The 20543-nt window shown below is 43.3% G+C and overlaps 1 protein-coding gene across 10 annotated transcripts in view; it reads left to right on the top strand.

The window, feature by feature from the left end:
• The window catches only part of atp8a2 (ATPase phospholipid transporting 8A2), a 49136-nt gene that overhangs the window by 10922 nt on the left and 17671 nt on the right, over positions 1–20543 (top strand). For 9 of the 10 annotated variants that reach the window (XM_042222110.1, XM_042222157.1, XM_042222201.1 and 6 more), the window contains 21 exons: positions 196–294; positions 400–445; positions 674–714; positions 2303–2376; positions 2735–2804; positions 3057–3184; positions 3254–3365; positions 3695–3863; positions 3966–4093; positions 4187–4264; positions 4348–4436; positions 4652–4696; positions 4916–4991; positions 5083–5271; positions 5350–5399; positions 5491–5560; positions 5648–5732; positions 5898–6037; positions 8086–8224; positions 8823–8887; positions 17632–17804. In XM_042222110.1, the coding sequence (XP_042078044.1) occupies positions 196–294; positions 400–445; positions 674–714; positions 2303–2376; positions 2735–2804; positions 3057–3184; positions 3254–3365; positions 3695–3863; positions 3966–4093; positions 4187–4264; positions 4348–4436; positions 4652–4696; positions 4916–4991; positions 5083–5271; positions 5350–5399; positions 5491–5560; positions 5648–5732; positions 5898–6037; positions 8086–8224; positions 8823–8887; positions 17632–17804 (2066 nt within the window). The remainder of the gene's footprint in view (positions 1–195; positions 295–399; positions 446–673; positions 715–2302; positions 2377–2734; positions 2805–3056; positions 3185–3253; positions 3366–3694; positions 3864–3965; positions 4094–4186; positions 4265–4347; positions 4437–4651; positions 4697–4915; positions 4992–5082; positions 5272–5349; positions 5400–5490; positions 5561–5647; positions 5733–5897; positions 6038–8085; positions 8225–8822; positions 8888–17631; positions 17805–20543) is intronic. The other variant, XM_042222175.1, reaches the window with a different exon arrangement.

The following is a 20543-nucleotide window of genomic DNA, read 5'->3' as shown; positions in this document are numbered from 1 at the left end:
TTGCTCAGCGAACTGTTTGTTTGATTTCTGCACTCAGCCCAGCCTTTAGATGCTCCGTCCTGCAAAGCCTATTTCATCGCATGTCAGAGTGTGCAAAAAGTCCACCTTTAAGGGAAATGCGGTGTTATGAAATGGCATTTCTTCTCTTTGCGATCAGCTCTATCAGCAGCAATTTCTCTCTTTCTCCCTCATTAGCAAATCCCTGATGTGTCACCGACCGGTCGCTACACCACGCTCGTCCCGCTTATCTTCATTCTCACAGTGGCCGGGATCAAAGAGATCATAGAGGACTATGTGAGTATCACCATAGCGTGGGTAGAAGCCAGCTTTTAACTCATTCATAAACTGGAAAAGTGATGCGTTGTGGGGCTAACTTAATCGTCGTTCATCTCGCCACAGAAAAGGCATAAAGCAGACAACACGGTCAACAAGAAGAAGACAACAGGTATCACGCGTGTGCTTGTTAATGTGCTTTCAGTTTTTCATGAGAGTGCTCGTGTGTGCGTGTATTTGCGTGGGCTTTGTTTTCCTTTCATGTCAGGGTGAATGGCTGTTGTCTATCAGTCATTATAGCGCAGGCCGCCGTGCCCCAGACAAATGTTTAGTGGCTATGAATACTGCATGAGAGCTGCTCTATAGGCTGACTGATGGCTGTGTTGTCCTTGTCTCTCAGTGCTGCGGAGCGGAGCCTGGCAGACATTTATCTGGAAACAGGTATCGTCACATTCTTCGACTCTCGTGCTCTGACTTATCTCTCTTGCTGTTTCACAACACTGATTAGCCTGTTTCATTGCCACGAGCGACGTCAAATAACGTTGAAAGAAGTATGAGAAACTCTCTTACTGTACTGAATGAATTTCAGGTATTGTAGAAAAGCATGCAAAAGAAACAAAAAGTGAACGCTTCGGAATGAAATACTTCAACGCAAGAGCAGTAACCCTCATGAGATGATAAAAAATAACCGTTAGTACATCTGATTATGTCCGTTAGAGCTAAGAGATGGCTTTTAATGTGGACTTATTCCACCGTTTCCCACACCTATTCTTTATTTGTTCAATAGACTGTCCTATGAGTACTTTGGATCCTTGACAGGCAAAACACGCTTGTCCAATTAGTAGTCACGTTTCATGATCAGATAACAAGCGCATCTAATTGTTCTTCAGGGGATTAATTTGTCCAGTATTTCAAACAGGCACATCTTTTTTGTTGAATAGTTGCGTTTTCTCCGGTGGTTTGCAGTTCATTGAACCGAGTGAGTGTATAACCCGCTCACACAAAGCTTTTTCCTTCCAGTCTTTTTTGTCATTTCTGCAGGGTTGTGAATGTTCTTAGCGGACATGCCCATTAACTGAGTCCAGCTGTGCACAGTCTTTCTCCAGCAGGTCAAGTCAAATCAAATTTGAGCCCTCGTTATGCGGATGACAGACGTCTACAGCAGAAATTAAGCCCCATTGTTTCACAGTGACACGACAGGTGCAGGAATTTGATTCAGTCGCCCTTCAAGCCCTTAAATAACTTTTCAGCAACTTTGGGTTCGCTAGATCATAAAATCTGTTTTTGGAAGAGTTTTTGCTTTTCTTTCTATTAATGAAAGTCTGAGGGATTCTTTAAAAAAGTCGCCCTTGCCCTTCATACGTGATTATAATAAGATGCAGGGTCAGTACAGTAGTTTTTTTTGTTTTTTTGATTGTGTAGGAATTGGCAGTGTCACAGTTTACATCCTATCCAAGATTGTCACATTTCTTGAAGCGAAGCTTACCTCCCCCCTTCCTGTGTACTTGGAAAACAAGTTTCCGGCTTCTGATCCGAGGAGAACCGACAGCCTGAAACACTTGCGTAGTTTCTGCAGTGCCTGATGTAGCAAACTGGCAGTGTTTTAGCATGACTGTCTACAGTTATAAAGTCAGCTCCACATGCTTTGCTCTGACCTTGGTTCTCTGAAGTTATCATGCATTCCTTTTTTTGGAATTGGGTCATTTGGGGAAACTTCTCAGCTACACGAGGACTTTCTTTAGGAATTGTAATGTGTATATACTTTTAAATCAGCTGCAGAATTTCCTGGAACACTTCACAAGACAAAAGTGTTCCTTCTCTTTTCTTCTTTCTTGCTCATGAATCGCATAAAACTTCAAACTCGTCTTTTTTATTTGGCTGCATCCTCTGCTGGTCACATATTATTAACCTGCCCATTGTTTCCTCTCTGTCTTCATCTCTTACCCCTCCTGTTCTATGTTACCCTCTGCCTCAATGCCCCTCTTCTTCCCTGTCTCATGCTGTTGCACTGCTGCGTCCTGGCCACAAGGTGGCAGTAGGAGATATAGTGAAGGTGACTAATGGCCAGCACCTCCCAGCTGACATGGTTATAGTGTCCTCCAGGTCAGAGTCCTGTGTCTCTCTGTCTGTGTGAGCATGCTGCATGTACCTCATTAATATATTCTAAACATCTGTTAAGCTGCTTTTAAGGGCTGCTGCTAATGTTTATTTTTATTTGTGGTTCATTTATTATTTTTGTTAAATGGATAAAAATAATAATCAGTCATTTTTATCTTAATTAATTCCTAAATATTTAGCTTATTATTTATCAACTTTAAATTTAAAATATTATAGTTATTTACAGATCTTTGCAGGCAATGTTTAATGTTCAGAAATAACAGTTTATGGTTTTCTGTGCATTGTTGTTGTTGTTGTTTATCTTTATAGTGTTTTTAATCCAAACCTGCCTTCTTCTCTGCAGTGAACCACAGGCCATGTGTTACATTGAGACCTCTAACCTGGATGGAGAAACCAACCTGAAGATCAGACAGGTGGGTTGTCTGTCTGTCGTTCGTACGTCTCGTGGATGTGACGTCTCTTCAAATGTCCCTCATTTTGCCCCAAAGGACGACTTGAAAATCGACCGATTAAATTTTCAAAGGCAAAAACAAAGCAAATTTGTAATTTTTTAAAGAATTTTGTACAAAGTCCAGTAGTGCAGTTGCTTTTTCATACTTTGTCTGGTTAAACCGTTGCCTCAGTAAGCGCTCCTTGACTTTACTTGTCATGCCTTTGCTTTCCAGGGTCTCCCACTCACAGCTGGGCTTCAGACCCTGGAGGATTTGATGGCACTGTCTGGTCGTCTGGAGTGCGAAGGCCCCAACAGACACCTGTATGACTTCACTGGCACTCTACGGCTGGAAAACCAGAAGTGAGAGACATACTTTTTTTCCTCGTCACTTAGGTTTGAGCTCTAGCAAAAAACCTCTCTTTCATTCAGTCCAGTCCCTCTGGGTCCAGACCAGGTGCTGCTGCGTGGCGCCCAGCTCAGGAACACGCAGTGGGTTGTGGGAATTGTTGTCTACACTGGCCACGACTCCAAACTGATGCAGGTAAATCCTCTGCCGTGTTCTAAGTCAGTAAACTGTGAATAAGCATGAAAAATCTGGCATTTGAAGCCAAATTTCAAACTGTTTATTAATTAGGATCTCTTCGTCATCCTTGCCTGGGCGAGTTTAGAGCTTTCAGTTAACCGTGACACATTCTTAACCGGGACTGCATCCAGACTAATCTTCAGCTACACTCTTTGGATTGCTCGTGCATTCTCCTGCTAAAAATGGATGAAAATCGGTCATCTGAATTATGCATTTCTGTTACTGTTTGCGCGCAATAATTAATTGAGTAAAACGTAGCTCCTAACAAAAGCCTTTCCAACTCCCAGAACTCCACCAAGGCGCCACTGAAGCGCTCTAATGTGGAGCGGGTGACCAACATGCAGATTCTGGTTCTGTTTGGCATCCTGCTGGTCATGGCACTGGTCAGCTCTGTGGGCGCAGCCATCTGGAACAGAGAACACACAGACGAAGCCTGCTGGTACCTGTCCCGGGCCGGTGAGACCATAACGCGTCAAGATTGCTTAAGTCTCATTATAGTACTTGCATGTTTGGGTAAATCTGGGTTATTACATGAAGGAATTTTGTCTGCGACTTCAGGCGACATCTCCCTGAACTTTGCATATAACCTACTGACGTTCATCATCCTGTACAATAACCTGATCCCCATCAGCCTGCTGGTCACTCTGGAGGTGGTGAAGTTCACACAGGCTCTCTTTATTAACTGGGTATGACCCGTGCATCATTTTTAATGCGTGCTTATAAACTGCAACTGGTCGATTACACGCTTACTTCAAGTGTTTTTTTGCTCTTGTCCTCAGGATGTGGAGATGTACTACTCAGAAACGGACACGCCAGCCATGGCGCGAACGTCTAATCTTAATGAGGAACTGGGCCAGGTCGGTTCCTCGCCCTCTTCGTAATGAGCTGCTCTAAAACATCCTGCTTTTGTTCTCGTTACTCACCGTCTGTCTTTTTCTAGGTCAAGTATCTGTTTTCCGACAAGACCGGAACTCTGACCTGTAACATCATGCACTTTAAGAAGTGTACCATAGCCGGGATAACGTATGGGTCAGTTATCGCATCTGTAAATAAATTCTCACCTCTTTTTCTCTCAGATCGTCTTACTGATATTTCCTTATCAGCCTGTGTTAGATGAACTTAATTAGCATTAGCTGCTGCTCAGTTGATTAATCTCGTGCATGCTTAATTAGATGAACTAATCAAATTCATCAACTGATTTCAAACTAATTCCTTTTGCATTTCCACCGCATTCATTACTGCAGCCACTTCCCTGATCTTGACTGTGAGCGTTCAATGGACGACTTCAGGTTAGTGACCACCTCCCCCTCAACATCAGCCTTTCTCTTTTTAGTGGTTTTTTCCTCATTTTGTGCGTTGGACTCTTTCCTAAATGTTTACCTGCTTTTATAAATTATGTCTTGTAGCCTGCAAAGACCCCCCCCCCCACCCACACACACACACACACACACACACAAACACAAAAAAAAAATAAAATACATTTGGATTCTTTTTTTTTTGTCTTTTAGTAATCTGCCATCCAGCAGCCACAACTCCACAGAGTTTGACGACCCAACTCTGATTCAGAACATCGAGAAGGACCATGTGAGGCTTTTCTCTTTCTTTCTTTGAAGCCAGCTGTCTTGGAGGCTGTTGCTAATAACCACGTTCACTCTGTTTGCTCGCGGGCGTTCAGCCTACATCACCTCAGATCTGCGAGTTCTTGACGATGATGGCGGTGTGCCACACGGTGGTTCCAGAGAGGGAGGACGACCAGATCATCTACCAGGCCTCGTCCCCTGACGAAGGAGCACTGGTCAAAGGAGCCAAAGGGCTGGGCTTTGTCTTCACTGCCAGGACCCCTGATTCAGTCATCATTGAAGCTGTAAGTGTGTAACCGAACACGTCTCTGGAGTCGCAGCTACTTTTTGGACAGGAGCTGACATTTTTTTGTGGGTTTCAGATGGGGGAAGAGAAGAGCTATGAGCTACTGAATGTGCTGGAGTTTTCCAGGTGAGCTTGAAGTTGATGTTTTTCTTAACCAGTGATAAAATGCTGATATGAGACTGCTTTGGGTTGAGACTAAACGAAATTGTCTTTACAGTAACCGTAAACGGATGTCTGTGGTGGTCAGGACACCCAATGGGAAGCTCCGGCTGTACTGCAAAGGAGCGGTGCGTTTATCCCATTATCAGTAAATTCAGATGTTAATGAATGTAAGGTAATGGTTTTAATTTAATGGTCAATTCCTTGTTTTGTAGGATAATGTTATTTTTGAACGTCTGACCGAAGCGTCTCAGTACAAAGACTTAACAGTTGCTCATTTGGAACAGTTTGCTACTGAAGGTAAGAAGGTAGATTTTGTAGTTTTTGATTTTTAAGGCTTTTCCTCTGTAAGTCAGACTTAAGTCACAAATTTGTTGGCATTTGGTGGATGTCTTGCAGCTAACAGCAACTATTTCAGCTCAGTAACAAGGCTTTGACCAGCTTATCTTCCTTCCATCCACTCAGGCTTGAGGACACTGTGCTTTGCGTACGTGGACCTGGAGGAAGAAGCGTATCAGGAGTGGTTAAAGGAATATAATCGTGTCAGCACCATAATCAAAGACCGCGCTCAGAAGCTTGAGGAGTGTTATGAGCTGCTGGAAAAGGTAAACACAACATCTCTTTGTCTAAAATGATGTGTGTTGGTGACCTCCTGTTGGTTTATTCTGTTGTATTTATCCGCGACACCTTAAAGGCTAGGAAAATATTTTTTGACATTAAACTTCTTCACCTTCTGGCTGAATATTGGACCAATCATCTTGGCAGAACTGGTAGGGTTAAAGTTGTGGCATTAAATACATTGTACATTGTAATTATGTACAATTGTCTGAACTGATGATCTTGGAATCCTCAGTTGATTAGAAATGGCTCCCAAAGATCTTCCAAGTTTATGTAAATGTACAGGTTCCTTGGATTTCCCCATTGTTTTGAGTATTGATCAGTCCAGTGAGTGCTGTCAAACAAAAAAAATTGATGCTGCCAAAGAGAAAATACCAGTTGCAGTCAGTCATGATCACTAATGGGAAGTTAATGGGCCTTGGTCTCGTCAAGTTAAAAGACAGTCTACTTCTGACCCTGTGTGGATCTGAGAAAATCCAAAATGAATTCAAGGTCATACACCCAGTTACTGTTTTTTAGTCATTAAAGATGTCTGGTGTACAGTCATTCCACCCTGGAAAAACAACAGTTCAAAGAAGTCATTAAAAGCCCCGGATTATCACGACATTCAAGCCCAAGATGAGTGTGTAAACTTCAGACCACAGCTGTCTCTCAGTTATTCACCCTGCTGCATTTTCCGAGGTATTTTTGTGTCTGGTTGGTAAGCATGGTTGTGGTTATCACTCTCCACAAATATGCTACACGTAAAACTGGAGACTGAGGAGCAATCCCCCCACCCCCACCCGCCCGGAGCCTACAGATGGATGTTGGCGTGGTCAAAACAGCAGGCAGCAATGCAGGGCGGCAGCAGTGGTGCTGACATGTCAGAGGGAGAGATGACACATTTTGCAGCTTAAATAGACTGCTAATTTGGGAGGGCATGTTTGGGATATGACGTGAGGAGAGTGAGGCACGCTAGTCCGTATGACACAGTGCAGCTTGAAGTGTTGCTCGTCTGAACAAACTCTGAGACTTTGATCCTTTTAGTTGCACCGTGGCTGAAAGATTGTAAGCAAAATATTTGGAAAAGGCTGAAAAACTGAGGTAAGCTAACAATAAACAGAATAGAAATACAGTCAGATTGAGGAGACATGGAAGAATTGATCTGATAAATGCACAGTGTGATTCACTCATGCAGAGAACGAAATGCTGCTTGGTGGCCAGCAGGTGGCAGAGTGGCTCCATTTAGGGCCACGCTTGGGACTGGAGCTGGTGCCATTTCTTTAGGTATTCATTATGGGGTTTTTTTTTAAATTTGGAAAACACAGTTGAAGTCGCCTTTTAAGGCATTTAAAAAATAATCATGATTTAAATGCTAGTCTGTGCTCACAGGTAGAACATAGTGAAAGTGAATTGCTGTTTTGGTTTAAAAAAAAAAGGATAAATAAGAGGATATGGGGATTAACAGTAGAGCAGTGAATTGTTTGGTGGGGAAATCAAGGTTTTAGAGGAGAGAGGCAAGGTGAGAAAAGTAAGTGAAGAAATGAAAAGAAAGAAAGAAAGAGGAAGCAAGAGGAGGGGGTTAGGTTTGACTGGAAGACCGCAAGGGTAATTACCTTCACCAGCATGCCAAAAGCCCCATAAAACTGGAGTCAACAACACATTAGTGTTAACTTGTGTGTCTGTGCATGTGTTTGTGTATGTCCGAGTGTGTCTAATGAGGGTACACGTGCATATAAATGCTGAACAAATTAAAGCGGGGGGAGGGTTATGTCTTGGCATGGAGAAACAAAGTTGGTACAGAAATCTAAAGTGAGCTGAACCGAATCTGCTGGCATCGCTCTCGCCCTCAAATTAGACGTGGATGATGCCGTCTGGGGAAAAAGAGCCCTCACATACACTCTGGTGATGTCTATTTCTGGCCTAAATATGATTGTTTTTAAAACCTCGTTAAGTATTCTGTGCTATGTTTTGTTCCCTCTCTTTTAGTCGAACTTTATTTCTTTTTAACAGAATATGTCTGCATGTCTTTCACGCTCCTCTGCTCCTCTAACAGAACTTAATGCTGTTGGGTGCCACAGCCATCGAGGACCGTCTCCAGGCTGGCGTGCCAGAAACAATTGCCACTCTGATGAGGGCTGATATCAAGATCTGGGTCCTCACTGGAGACAAGCAGGAGACTGCCATCAATATAGGTGAGAGACGCTTAAATAACAATGTGAGGGTAAAATGTTGCTTTTAGCAAGTAAACTTGCTGCTGCAGTTTCATGTGCAACAGCGAAGCAAACTGAATGTATTGTGGAGTTAATGAAATCATGGCTGGAAGAATAGCAGGCGTTATGCGGGCTGTGAGATGCCTGAGATGCCTCCATTCTCTAAGTGGAAAGTGCCTGCGACCAGTGTAGCCACCGTCTGGGGGACTGCGGTGACATGAGTGGGTTTAGTGTCTTGGCAGTCGCGGAGAAAGTTGGTGGCAGACGTCCAAAAAAAACAATGACGGGAAGAGGAAAATGTGAGCTGACACTTGTCGCTCCAAGTTTAAAAGCTGGGGCATCCTCAGAGATGGCGCAGATCATCTTGTCAAAGTGTGTACGAGCGTTGATTTCCTGATTTACTGCAGGGAAATAAGGCTGGTCACAGGCTGGTGAAGGAACTCATATTGGTGTGTGTGCGTGTGTGTGAGCCAGGACTGTGTCGAGTTTTCACCTGTGTTTTGGGTTTGAGAAAACTTAATCTCTTTTCCTCCCCTCCTCCTCCTCCTCTACCCTCCACTTATCTGTTTCTGTTTCTCAGGTTACTCCTGTCGCCTGGTGACACACGGCATGTCCCTCATCATCGTCAACGAGGACTCGCTGGACGTGAGTAGGCAGGCCTCTTCCTCCTCCTTCGTGCCTCTAGATACTTTGTACAGCGTTGAGACTTTTTGTTGACTTTTAGGAGATAGTGGGCTGTGTGGTGGGGGTCTTAAGAAGGTTACCGTGGGAACAAGGGTGTGGTCTGCAGCCAAGATCGGTGGGTGGGGCTCTTTGTGTGTTCACAGGTGCAGGTAATTAAAGTCTCTGGTGTCCTCTTTGGAGAAAGGGATGAAAAGAGACGAACACTGCGCTGTTGCTTCTTTGCCCCTCGGTCTCTTCCACATACAGCGCTTTCAGTGCTCTTACAGTGGTCTCTCCTTCTTTTATCATTTCCTATTTCAAGCTAAATCCCAGAAGAATGAACAAAGCTGATGTGTTCAGTCACTTTATGATCCTGTCGCTATTTTGAGATCTGAGACATTCCTTTACTCTCGATTAGATTTTCTAACCCCAGTTATGTGTTCTTTGCATTCAACCTCCTTGTGTGACTGCTTCACCTAAGTGGCTTGATTGCTGTCATGTGTCCCTGTCTTTCAGACAGTCTCCCTGAGTCCCACGTGTGCGCTCGCACAAATATAATCACCATTACTCGGTTTGTTTTTATGGAGATTATGACTCGTAAATTTCAAGCTTAAGCACTCTGTGTGTGCCCTTGTATTAGTTTATTTGTTTATATGTGCGTAGTGTGTGGTAAACATTCATAAAGAGATCTCTGTGTTTACATTCAGAATTTTCTAGCCTCATATAAGTCAGTGTGCAGATGGTGTGTTTCCTGGACTGTGGGTTTGTAGAGTAATTGGATTTGTCTCCGGCATGATCCCTCCATAATATGGTTTACTGGTCTGAATGGATTTTATTGTTGGTGACGATTATGAATTTAAGTGTAAAGCTGTGCACTTTTAATTGTTTTGGATTCTTGCATTATGCTGAATTGTAAAGCTCTGACTAGTAAACTTTACTCTGTCAAAATTAGCAAAGTGATGTCTGAAAGCTCTTAGATTTGGGGAACTGCTGGTCAGATAACATGCAGGCCACTTAGATGCTAAATCAATTGAATTTGATGGGGTAAGCATTTAACCTTAAGGTAACGAGGGTACTCTACACTGGGAATTGCCTATTAGGACACAAGGGTGAAAACTAATCTTAGCGCTGTAAGCGGATCAATCCTAAACTGGTTTGTAAAATATATTTTAGCAGACTGTCTCCCACGCTGATCATGTACAGTTTCAAGCCTGATGGGTTTGTGGTACTCCATCTCAGAACTGAACTTTCACTTGGACTAAATGTAATTATCAAAAGGTTTTGTAGGGCTAGGAAAATTGGAAATTAGTGCAGCGATTTCTTAAAACATGTGCATTTATACATGGAAATATAGTATATAAAGGAAGGAGTTTGTACAGTTCTAACAAGCTTAAAGGTTAATATTTGGTGTGACCACCTTAATTTTTCAACACAGTCTGAACTCTCTTAAACAGCTTTCTTGTAAATTCTTTAAGTAGTCTTCAGGAATAGTTCTCCAGGCTTCTTGAAGGACATTCAAAGCTCTTCTTCAGATGTTGGCTGCCTTTCGTTCTGTTTTCTGTCAAGATGATCCCACACTGCTTTAATAATGCTGAGGTCTCTGCTCTGGGGAGGCCGATCTATGGCTACATACTGACGATGATTCAAACCAAAAAGCTTTAAATTTGGATTAATCACTCCGTAAGAACATTTTTGCATTTTAATGATCAAGGAACTGGCCTCACAGCCCATTGCTCATTCAGTGGGCTGGTTTCAGTCATTGTGCAAATGTAATGTTTATAGGATTGGGGAAACCTGTAAGTCAGCTGAGACCGAAGAAGTCCAGATTAAGAGAATCAACCTTCTGCCACTCTGTAAGACCCGTTGCAACTGATTTTCAGTGGAATTTTAAGCCCAACTTCCTTATAAACTTGCTCTACACAAATAATGAATAGGCTGAGGTAGGCTCAGTATCATCTAAGTTAAAGGTTCATTTTATGTGGGGCTGCAGGTCAGAAAAGAAAATTTTGTATTCATACAGAAGTTAAATTTTTCTATACATGAGAGTTAACGTGGCGCCACGGTCGTGGCGACCGTGTCAGGGTCAGGTCGTGGCGACCGTGGCTCAGGGGGTTGGGAAGTGTATCTGTAACCGGAAGGTCGCCGGTTCAATCCCCGGGCTCTCTGTCCTGGTCGTTGTGTCCTTGGGCAAGACACTTTACCCTGCTTGCCTACTGGTGTTGGCCAGAGGGGCCGATGGCGCGATATGGCAACCTCGCTTCTGTCAGTCTGCCCCAGGGCAGCTGTGGCTACAACCGTAGCTTGCCTCCACCAGTGTGTGAATGTGAGAGTGAATGAATAGTGGCATTGTAAAGCGCTTTGGGTGCCTTGAAAAGCGCTATATAAATCCAATCCATTATTATTATTAAATAAAATCACATTGCAGCTCAAACTAAGGAGAAAAAGTCTGATATAAACACGTAAGCAGCCACTGGATATTTTTCAAAGTAAAACCTGAAACATGCCAGGAAGTGATCTTTAATATGATTCAGTGTTTTTCTTTTGATAATAAATTAAAACAACTTAGCAGGAAATCTATTTTTCAGCTTCAAAGTTTGGCCTCCGTTCACTTTAATGGGGACAATTCACCCTGCTGATGCGTCCTTGAGCAAGATTTCAAATGTTCACCAGCTCTGGGGAGGCTCTTCTGTAGTTTGTTCCAACTTTCTTGTGCAGCAGGGTCAGGACAAAAGGCAGAATCTCATAAGTCTGAGTTTAAAAAAAGAAAAAGATACTGTTTTGATTCAGATGGACTTGTTTGTTGGTTGAACAAACACATTTCATTTGGCTGCAGGTCAAAAATGCAACTTACACACATAGGCAGGAAGAGTCACAGCTGGCTGACGTGAAACATAAATGAAGCGCCACACGTAGCGATATAAAATATGCCTTCAAGCTTGCGGTGTTTGCAGGACGGACGCACTTTAAAGTGGTTGTAAATGCAACGCAGCAAAAAAAACGACACAGGATGACATCCTTTTGTCATCGCTGTTTACTCATCCCGTAAACATCTAATTAATCTTCACGAGAAACATGCGAGTGCGCGCGCTGATGACAGTCGTGCCTTCTTATCGGGACAGCCTCAGAGAGCTCTGGTCGTGAATGACGCAGGTGAAAGCACCGCCGTCTTCGGCGACACTTCTCTGACACTTAAAATAACTCGAAAGTGCGACTTGGACATGAGTGAATGCAGAAGCTGTGCCGCTTGTTCTCATTTTTTTTTTAAAAAGTCTCACGTCTTTCACACCCTCTCTTATCCGTAGGCAGGATGATCTTTGCAGTGGATCTAGGCCAGCAGATGCGACACCCTCTCCTCTCCCCTTCTTCCCCACCGAGCCCCGTTCTCCGTTTCGTCTGCTTCGCGCTGCTGCCTCCACATCTGTCAGCGCTCTCTCTTCGCACAGGATTTGACCACACACCCTGTGTGATTTTGTAACAGCAAATATGTGTGTGTGTTTTAGACAGAGAGTCAAGAAGAGCGGCAAAATCTGTGTCCATCTTTGCGCAAACATGAGTGTGTTTATTGTACTTTATGTATGATATAGACAATCTGGAAGCGACCGGAGGACGAGACTTAGAAAAAAAAGAGGGGGCGAGGAGTTTGGCTTGAACCATGTGAGGGCGATGAGTGAGTGGTAACGCGATCTCCTTTTGGTCCTCCTCCTCATCAAAACAAACCCTGTGAGCAATGCCTCCTGGGTAAACGGTTTGCGAGCACTGAAGCTGTGACAAGCGCCATCTGTCACCTTAAAATCACATGCCACACACACACAGCCTGACACACATCTTTGCCCTGGCTGTTTCTGTGCAGTCATTAGAGAAGTCTCGTTCTTATTACCTCCATACATCTGACTTTGAATCCACACACATACTTTGCACAGTCTACCCAAGAAGCAGTGGCACATGTTGCCCTCATCACCTTGTTAGTCCTGAACATAAATTTCATCCAGCTTTCCCACAATCCCCAGGCCCTCGTCACACTGCCCGCAGTACAACTCCTAAACAAACAACGCCTGTCTTCTGCTCATTCATCATTTTTATGCACGCGTGCAAATGCAGACACGCACATTTTGTTGTGCCTCAACTTGCATTCTCTGTCGTTCCGACATTTCTTTTAAATGTTTTTTACATTTTTTTAAGGTTGTAGAAGTTTTTAAACAGCAGGCGCCTTTTTGTTAAAGCCTAACATGTGTTCCCGTGTGTGTGTGTGCTTCCAGCTCCAGCAGCAGAGGATGTGGATGTTTGCACAGATGCACAATATGATAATTAAACGGTGTATTAAATCTTACCGGTGACAGACTGTGCACTGCAAAAATGAGCACATCCTTCTCCGCCTTCTTTTCACTCAGCGGCTCTCTGTGTTTGAGTTTTCCCCTGCGTCTGCTTCACACTCCTCGCCTTCTGTCTTTCCTTCTTTCCTTGTATTTTTTTTTTAAACTTCTTCTCTCTTTAGTCGCCTTTGTTTTGTATATTTTACACTCGAAGGACATTTATCATGACGGGGCGAGTGATTACGCCATCTTTGGAGTAGGTGGCCTGGAATGAATCAAATTTAAGCGTCCTCCTTGCGTTCATTTATATAAAGGGAGAGACGTGCACGTTTGTTTCTGCGTGCGCTGTCTGCGGTAAAGTGTGCAATAAGGGAAGGCGACCTGCGATATCTCAAACCGCCTCTATGATCCTGCTCATTTTGCGATCCAAATATAAACCTGATAAAATTCCACGCAGAAGGGCCTGTGAGCATAGTGTGCAAAGAGTGTGCGCATGGAGTGTGTGTGTGTGTTTAGAGGTTAGAGAGTGTCTGGTTTCTTCCAGACCAGATGCATATGAAAAATAAACATTTAGTTTGGAATCTAAAATGCTTGCTAATGAGATCTGTCATTTTGCAAGTGGTGCAATCAAAGAATTACACTTTTTTTCCTCCAGGGTCTCCAAAGATAGAACATTTTAGCGTGAGAAATAGAGAAACTACAACATATTGCATTATTTTTCCTCCAGGATTTTTTCTTTCCTTTGGGAAAGTGCATGTTAGAAGATTGTCTTAACACAAAAACAGCTCAAAAGGATCCATAACAATGTTTAGTCAGGAAGAAAACATTTTTATTGTAGCTTTCTGTTCTGGAAACGGATACTTTTTAGCTTTAGGAGCTAGCTACTGTACCTTAGTCGCCTTTTTAAACTTCTACGACTCTTTGCAGGACCTGTCTGCTCATTATGTCCTGTTTTAACTGCCAGTGAAATGTTGGCTAAACCTGCTGTGACAAGTCAATGTGCTGTACTAGTAACGCTTAACACCCCCACCCCTCCCACCTTCATGATCTGATACTTAAGCTGGTTAAGGCAATGATAAATGTCAGATACGGTGTATAATCTGGATGTTTTTGCTTCCACTAAGTAAACTGGAACATGAATGAGAAAATGTAGACTGTCTCCAAACACATTCGATCATGTCATGTTGAGGAAATCCTCAAAAATCAAGCCCACAAACCGTTCTGCAAGACGTCATTGGTTGGTGTTTTACTTTGCATTGTGCCTGTCCACCCCTGGCTCAGAATGGACCTCGTGCATTAAGCATGATCCATATGTACAGCAAAGGCAGTGAGTCTGATAGTGCTGATTAGACAGAAATCTGTGCAATTTATATCTAATATAGTGACAGAACTGTGCAAACGTTTTGAGGGGTGGCTCAGGGAGAGGAAACAGGAGAGACGCGCAGTGATTTATTGAAACATGCAAACATACATGGAAACACAGTATATAAGGCAAAACTAGAGGTTGTACAATTCTAATGAGCTTGAAAGTCGATATTTGCTATGACCACCTTTATTTTCCAACGCAGCCTGAACTGTCTTTGGAAGCTTTCTCGTCATTTCTTCAACTAGACTTCAGGAATAGTTCTCCAGGTCTTTTAAAGGACCTTCAAAGCTCTGCTTTGGATTTTGGCTGCCTTTTGTTTTCTGTCAAAATGATCCAACACTGCTTCAATAATGCTGAGTTCTGGGGAGGCCGATCCATGACTGATAGTGTTTCATTGTGTTTTTTATATCAAGGCATGGTTTAACTGCATTGGCAGTGTGTTTGGGATCATTAAAATGAAGTTGTTGTAGATCAGATGTTTTCCAGATGATATTATATGGTAGATCAAATTCTGATGGTAGTTTTCTGTGTTCGTAACTTCAGTAGTTTTTAATAAGATCTCCATCCCCGCTGGCTAAAATAGTCTTCTTCGTGGCCTGTAAACACACACTGTTGTACTGTCCTGACCTGTGAATCACCTTGTTTGTTTAAAAATGCTATTTTGTGCCTGTCAAAGTGTGTTATTTTGTTATTTTTCAGAGATTCAAAGAAAGAAATTGGAACAAATGTGCAGACAGAACACTGGTTCATCCCTTGAGTTGGGTGTCTTTTTTTTATGGTTGAGTGATTCACAGGTCAGTGGTCAGTGTTAAGTGGCTTAAACAAACAAAAACGATTCCCAAGAAAATGATTAGGTTCAAGGACTGGACTGAAAGTGAGTGAAAAAGCAGCCAGTGTCCAAAGAAAAACATGGCAGGAGAGCTGTTGCTCAAGACCACTTCATAAAATTCCATCCGAGATCCTTGGAAGCAAAACGTAAAGAAATGAGGGAGTGACTCAAGATTTTTTCCACAGTGCTGTAATTAGTCACTTTTTTTCATCAGAAACAGACATTGTTGACTTTTTAAAATACAAATAAATGACTGTTGTGCTTTTTTTAAATAACAGTAATAAATTATTTTATTATAACATTAGAAGTAGGGAGAGGGGGTTTACTTCCTGTCCTCATGCTGTGATGAGCTGAGGGAAACGTTTTTGTCCAGTCTCCATCTCTCACACACACACTGCATGCGTACACGTGCCTACATGCAATCATATACTCTCATGCATGCATACACATGGTTTTCTCCCCTAAAAACAAGATGCAAAGACACAGCCAGACACACAAACACACACACAGCCAGACACACACGAGAGCCACCTTTTAGATTCAGAACTCAGACAACCTATAATCTCCTTTAATCCTTTCATTATGCTTTTGTTTTCCTTTCCCCCTGTTTGGGGAAAAAAAAGGTGAATGCAAACAGGAATTCCGGCATACAAAGAAAAACACACAGCCTCAGGCTGAGAAAACAAGAGCAGGGAATTTTTGGGGAGAGGAGGGACGCTTGTGTGCCGAGGGTACGCATGTGTGCATCGCTATTTGGCGAGAAGAAGAGAGGCGGCATTGTTCAGATGATTGCGTTACATGCATGTATATGTGAGCGTGTTATCTGCGTCGTCTCTAGCGCATGCTGATCAGTGGACAGAGGAGTCGTCTCTCTGTCAGTCACGGGATCCTCTGCGGTCAGACGGGTGCCAATAACCCGCTGCGAGGGCCCGAGCGGATTCTTACCGGCGCCAAACCTTCAAGTGTTTGCGCACTTTTGTGTCTAGAGTTTTTGTCTTGTGTAGCAGCTCGCCATGTATTCAGCTCTATTACTCATGTTTCCACAAACACTTCTTGTTATAGGTCATTTCATTTTACGTCATTCCTCGTTTATTACGGGAATAATCTGAATTCCACATGTAAAACTACCAAAACTGTCCCCAGGTAGAGCTAGCGAGCTGTTTGCTCCACTTGATGGATAAAACAGTCAAGCTCCATCTGTTTAACGCTGGAGTGGTTTTGATTGGCTTTCCGCTTTTCCGAGTCCACCTGGCAAAATCCTGAATGTAAAACAAGTCGCCACAAAGTCAGAGCTGCGACTCTGATTTGTCTTAGCCGTCTCTGTTTGTTGGATGGTTATGGATTCATTTCTCACCGGTTAATCAGCTTCTATTTGGAAGCTAAAGGCGCAGTTAACAATAGGATGTGTGCGTGTGGTGGCGAGCAGGAAGGCTTGTAGCACGTCTGCCTCTCCACATGGAATTCATTACATCCCGGTGGGATGTTTATTTTCTCTATTAATCCCTGTTCCTCTATTATCAGGAGCTCCATCAAAACTGCCCCAAACTACTGGCCTGCAGGCGAGCTGGCATTAACACAAACACATGTACACATACATGTGAATGATGCATTTAGCCCCGTCTCGACATTAGGTTACCTCATCTGTCTTTGTTACCTTTCCCCCTCTTGTTATGTGCCTCTCTCTCTCTTTCTCTCTCTCTTTAGTTGCTGCTTTGTGAGGAGAAGCTTTAGGATTTAATTACACGATGAAAATGCCTCCAGGACTTCATACCATCAGCATGTAGTGATGAAGTCTAGAGCAACTGTGAACTTTATATTGGCATTGTTAATTGTTTGGTGTACACAGAAGCAAATAGTTTCTCCAGATGAAAGCGAACTGCGCGACCAGCGCATGCAGCGTATGTCTTCAATTTACTGCCAGCGGTTTTGACCTTTCAACAAATTGGTCTCTGTGTTTTTTGATGTGTGCGATTTACATTTTTTTACTACTTTGCGAGGCCACAAAAACGTAAAAAACCTGGAAATGCGGTTGTTTGGAAGCTCTGCAGCAAGATCGCGTAACACCGAGTCTGATTTAGAGCTATTACTGGTTATGGCGCAGATAAAGATCCAAGATGTTTGGCGATTAGTAGTGAGTTCATGGTTACAGGGTAGCTGTGAGTTAGTTGCTGACTTTAATGGCAAACTCAGTCCTCCCTTCTGTGTGTTTGTCCTCTTGCAGGCTACTCGTGACACGCTGACAGCTCACTGCTCCTCCCTCGGCGAGTCTCTGAAGAAGGAAAACGAGCTGGCGTTGATCATCGATGGCCAGACATTGAAATACGCCCTGTCCTTTGAGCTCCGCCAGGCCTTCCTTGATTTGGCATTGTCCTGCAAAGCCGTCATCTGCTGCCGGTAGGGAAAGCTCATTTATCAAATGCATACACATATACACACAGGTATTATTGGTTATCTGCAATTACTCATAAATGCCTGAAGTAATTTACAAATAGAATCACAGGTTGAGCAGGTATTCATCTCTAAATGCAGCAGCCTGGGTTTGACTCCAGGCCTGTGTATCTTTCCCCAATCTCTCCCAGTCTCTGCTTCACTGCCCAATCTAACAAAGAGAAAAAGCCCAAAGAAATAATCAAAGAAATGGAAAGCGAAATGCCAGATTGTCTTTGTTTAAATCATAGAAAAAATGGGTTTCTCATAAAAAGGGCATGATCGCTGATAATCCTGTTGAAACGTGTGTTTCAACAGCGCTTTGTCCGTAACACTTTGGACAAAGTTTACAAATTACTCTGCAAAAAGACGTTTTTTTTTCTGTGAGGAAAACAATGACGCTCTGTACCAAACTGTTTTACAGATACACAACGTCATTGTGCTGCTGTGGGAAAGTCCCAGTGTGAGAATGAAAAATGAAAGCTTTTCCACAAACTTATATTTGCTTTAATGCAAAGTTTCTACCTGAAGTCTTTGATTTTCTTTATTTCAATACCTCTACTCAGCTGGGGTCAAATATGTAGACTATCCAAACACAAAGGCAGCAACAAAAGAAAAAAACTAAATATAAAGACAGGCTTCTACCTCATTATCTTTTCTACTTAGACACAACTAGTGTTGCATTGCCTAGTGTGGAAATGTGAATCAGTCTGAATGCATCTGGCCACAGCTGAACAGACAGAAAAATGTAAACACACTACAGCGTGCAGAGACGTCAATCGTCGTGCTGCAGCCGGCTGATATTAAACAGCTGTGATTGGCCTGGCCCGGCCCGGCCCGGCCTGGCACGGGCACGGTCGAGTGAAAATCTGTTTAAGCAGCCCAGACGCTTCGTGCCAGAGATGTTAAAACACGTGCTCGCAGATTTATTTGGTTCCCAGGGTCGATACCTGTGTGAACACAGCTGTTCCTCCTCAGGTGATTTCTGAGGCTGCGTGCTGTAAAGACACATTAATCTGTGACGTTTTAAATGCCCAAACAGCTCCTTTGAATTTGTGAACTTCATTAGAACAATCATCTGAAAGAAAAAAAATATACACAAGCACTTAAGAAAAAGATCCACTTCACACAGGCGGGTTTTTAAGTTGTGGATAAAGTGTCCATGTGGAGGACTTCATTACCTGCACATGTGCCAGTTTGCAAAGGTTACCGGTTGCCCACAGTCAGCAAATGAATGAGGACGATAAAAGCCTGTCCTGTTGCACAGCAGGGACGATGTAATACACTAGGCTGCTTGGAAATGTCAAAGTCATGACTCACTTACTGCCGGTACCCCTGGAATGGGCACCAACACACACACAGACACACACACACCTAGTCATGACCGTTATATATTTCCATTGATACAAAGTGTGGTCTGTTCAATGAATGTTTACAGCATGTTCCCTTTTTTGGGTATGTTTCACTCAGCAGCAGCTGTGATGTTTAAAAAAAAAAAAAAAAAGAGTTTCCACTCGTCTTTTTGTCTCTCTGCATGTGTGTGTGTGTGTGAGTGCAGACGTGCGTGCGCGTGTGAGCATGTGTTAGCCGGGAGGCACGTAATTGACTCTTCCTTGCACTTACAAGCCATATCCGGACTCAGGTCTCACAGGCCTTGCAAACAGCCTCAAGCTTCCTTTCCTGCATCCTTTACTTGCTATACCCTTGCCTCTCTCCCTGCATCTCTCTCTACCTTCCTCCCTCCCTCGTTCGGTTTCTCGACTCCTTCCTCCTCTGGCTAAGACATGTTAAACGTTAGCAGACTAGACTGAACAGCATCATAATTAGTTTAAGCACATCTGCTGAGCCCTTGTCTGGTTTTAAAACACATTTGAATAAGCAGGCCCTCTTTGAAAACAGCTGTACTGAAAATATATTATAATTTATCCAAAAACTGCAAAGAAATGACTGATTCTGATCAATATTTGGGTGTTGTTAGGTTTTTGTTTTTTTTAACAAAACAAAAAACATGGTAGGTTTGCCAACTGCTTTGGTGTAATAGTGTCTAATTTCAAGGTTCCTGGATATCACAAAAACAACATAGATTAGAAAACGTTCAAAGGCAAAAACGCAGCTCACTTTGTCCTGTTTTGTTGTCTTGTAATCTTACCATGACGCCATTTATCTTATGTCCCCCTGGGAGGTCCTATGCTGAGAACCAATACTCCTTTAATGAGTGGTTACGGTGAGGTTGCTGCACCGAGTGCCATAGCTTTGACGTTAAAGAGCCGGATTGTCAGTTAGTTGTTTCTCACCTACTGTATGTGTGCGATGTTTCACCACGCGGGAATGCCTGCGCGTCTCAGGGGCCCGAGGAGCCGAGCGCACTCATACGCTTGGGTTCCCGACTCCACTGCGCGCTTGTTTATAGGAGGACTCGGTGGCTGCTTATTTTCTGCTCAGTTCCACCGTGAAGAGCGCTGGGAGTCTTTCATCTCCCCCGACTTCACTTTACACAATCGCAGACACTGTTAGCGGTGTTTAGGGGAAAGGTAGAGTGAGACAGAGAGCGCGACGAGGAGAGATTTGCGGTTTGAGGCCAAGAGACGCAAAGGCGGACTTGTGTGCGCACACACACACACACACACACACACACACACACACACACACACTTCGGATGCAGAAACAGGAAAAAACAAAGAGCAGAGGTTGATCCCATCATTCAGC

This window comes from Haplochromis burtoni, unplaced genomic scaffold (assembly GCF_018398535.1).
Source record: "Haplochromis burtoni strain Fernald_Lab_line unplaced genomic scaffold, NCSU_Asbu1 Contig_1, whole genome shotgun sequence".
In the NCBI taxonomy this organism is placed as follows: domain Eukaryota; kingdom Metazoa; phylum Chordata; class Actinopteri; order Cichliformes; family Cichlidae; genus Haplochromis; species Haplochromis burtoni.
This window is presented reverse-complemented; position numbering and strand designations above follow the sequence as displayed.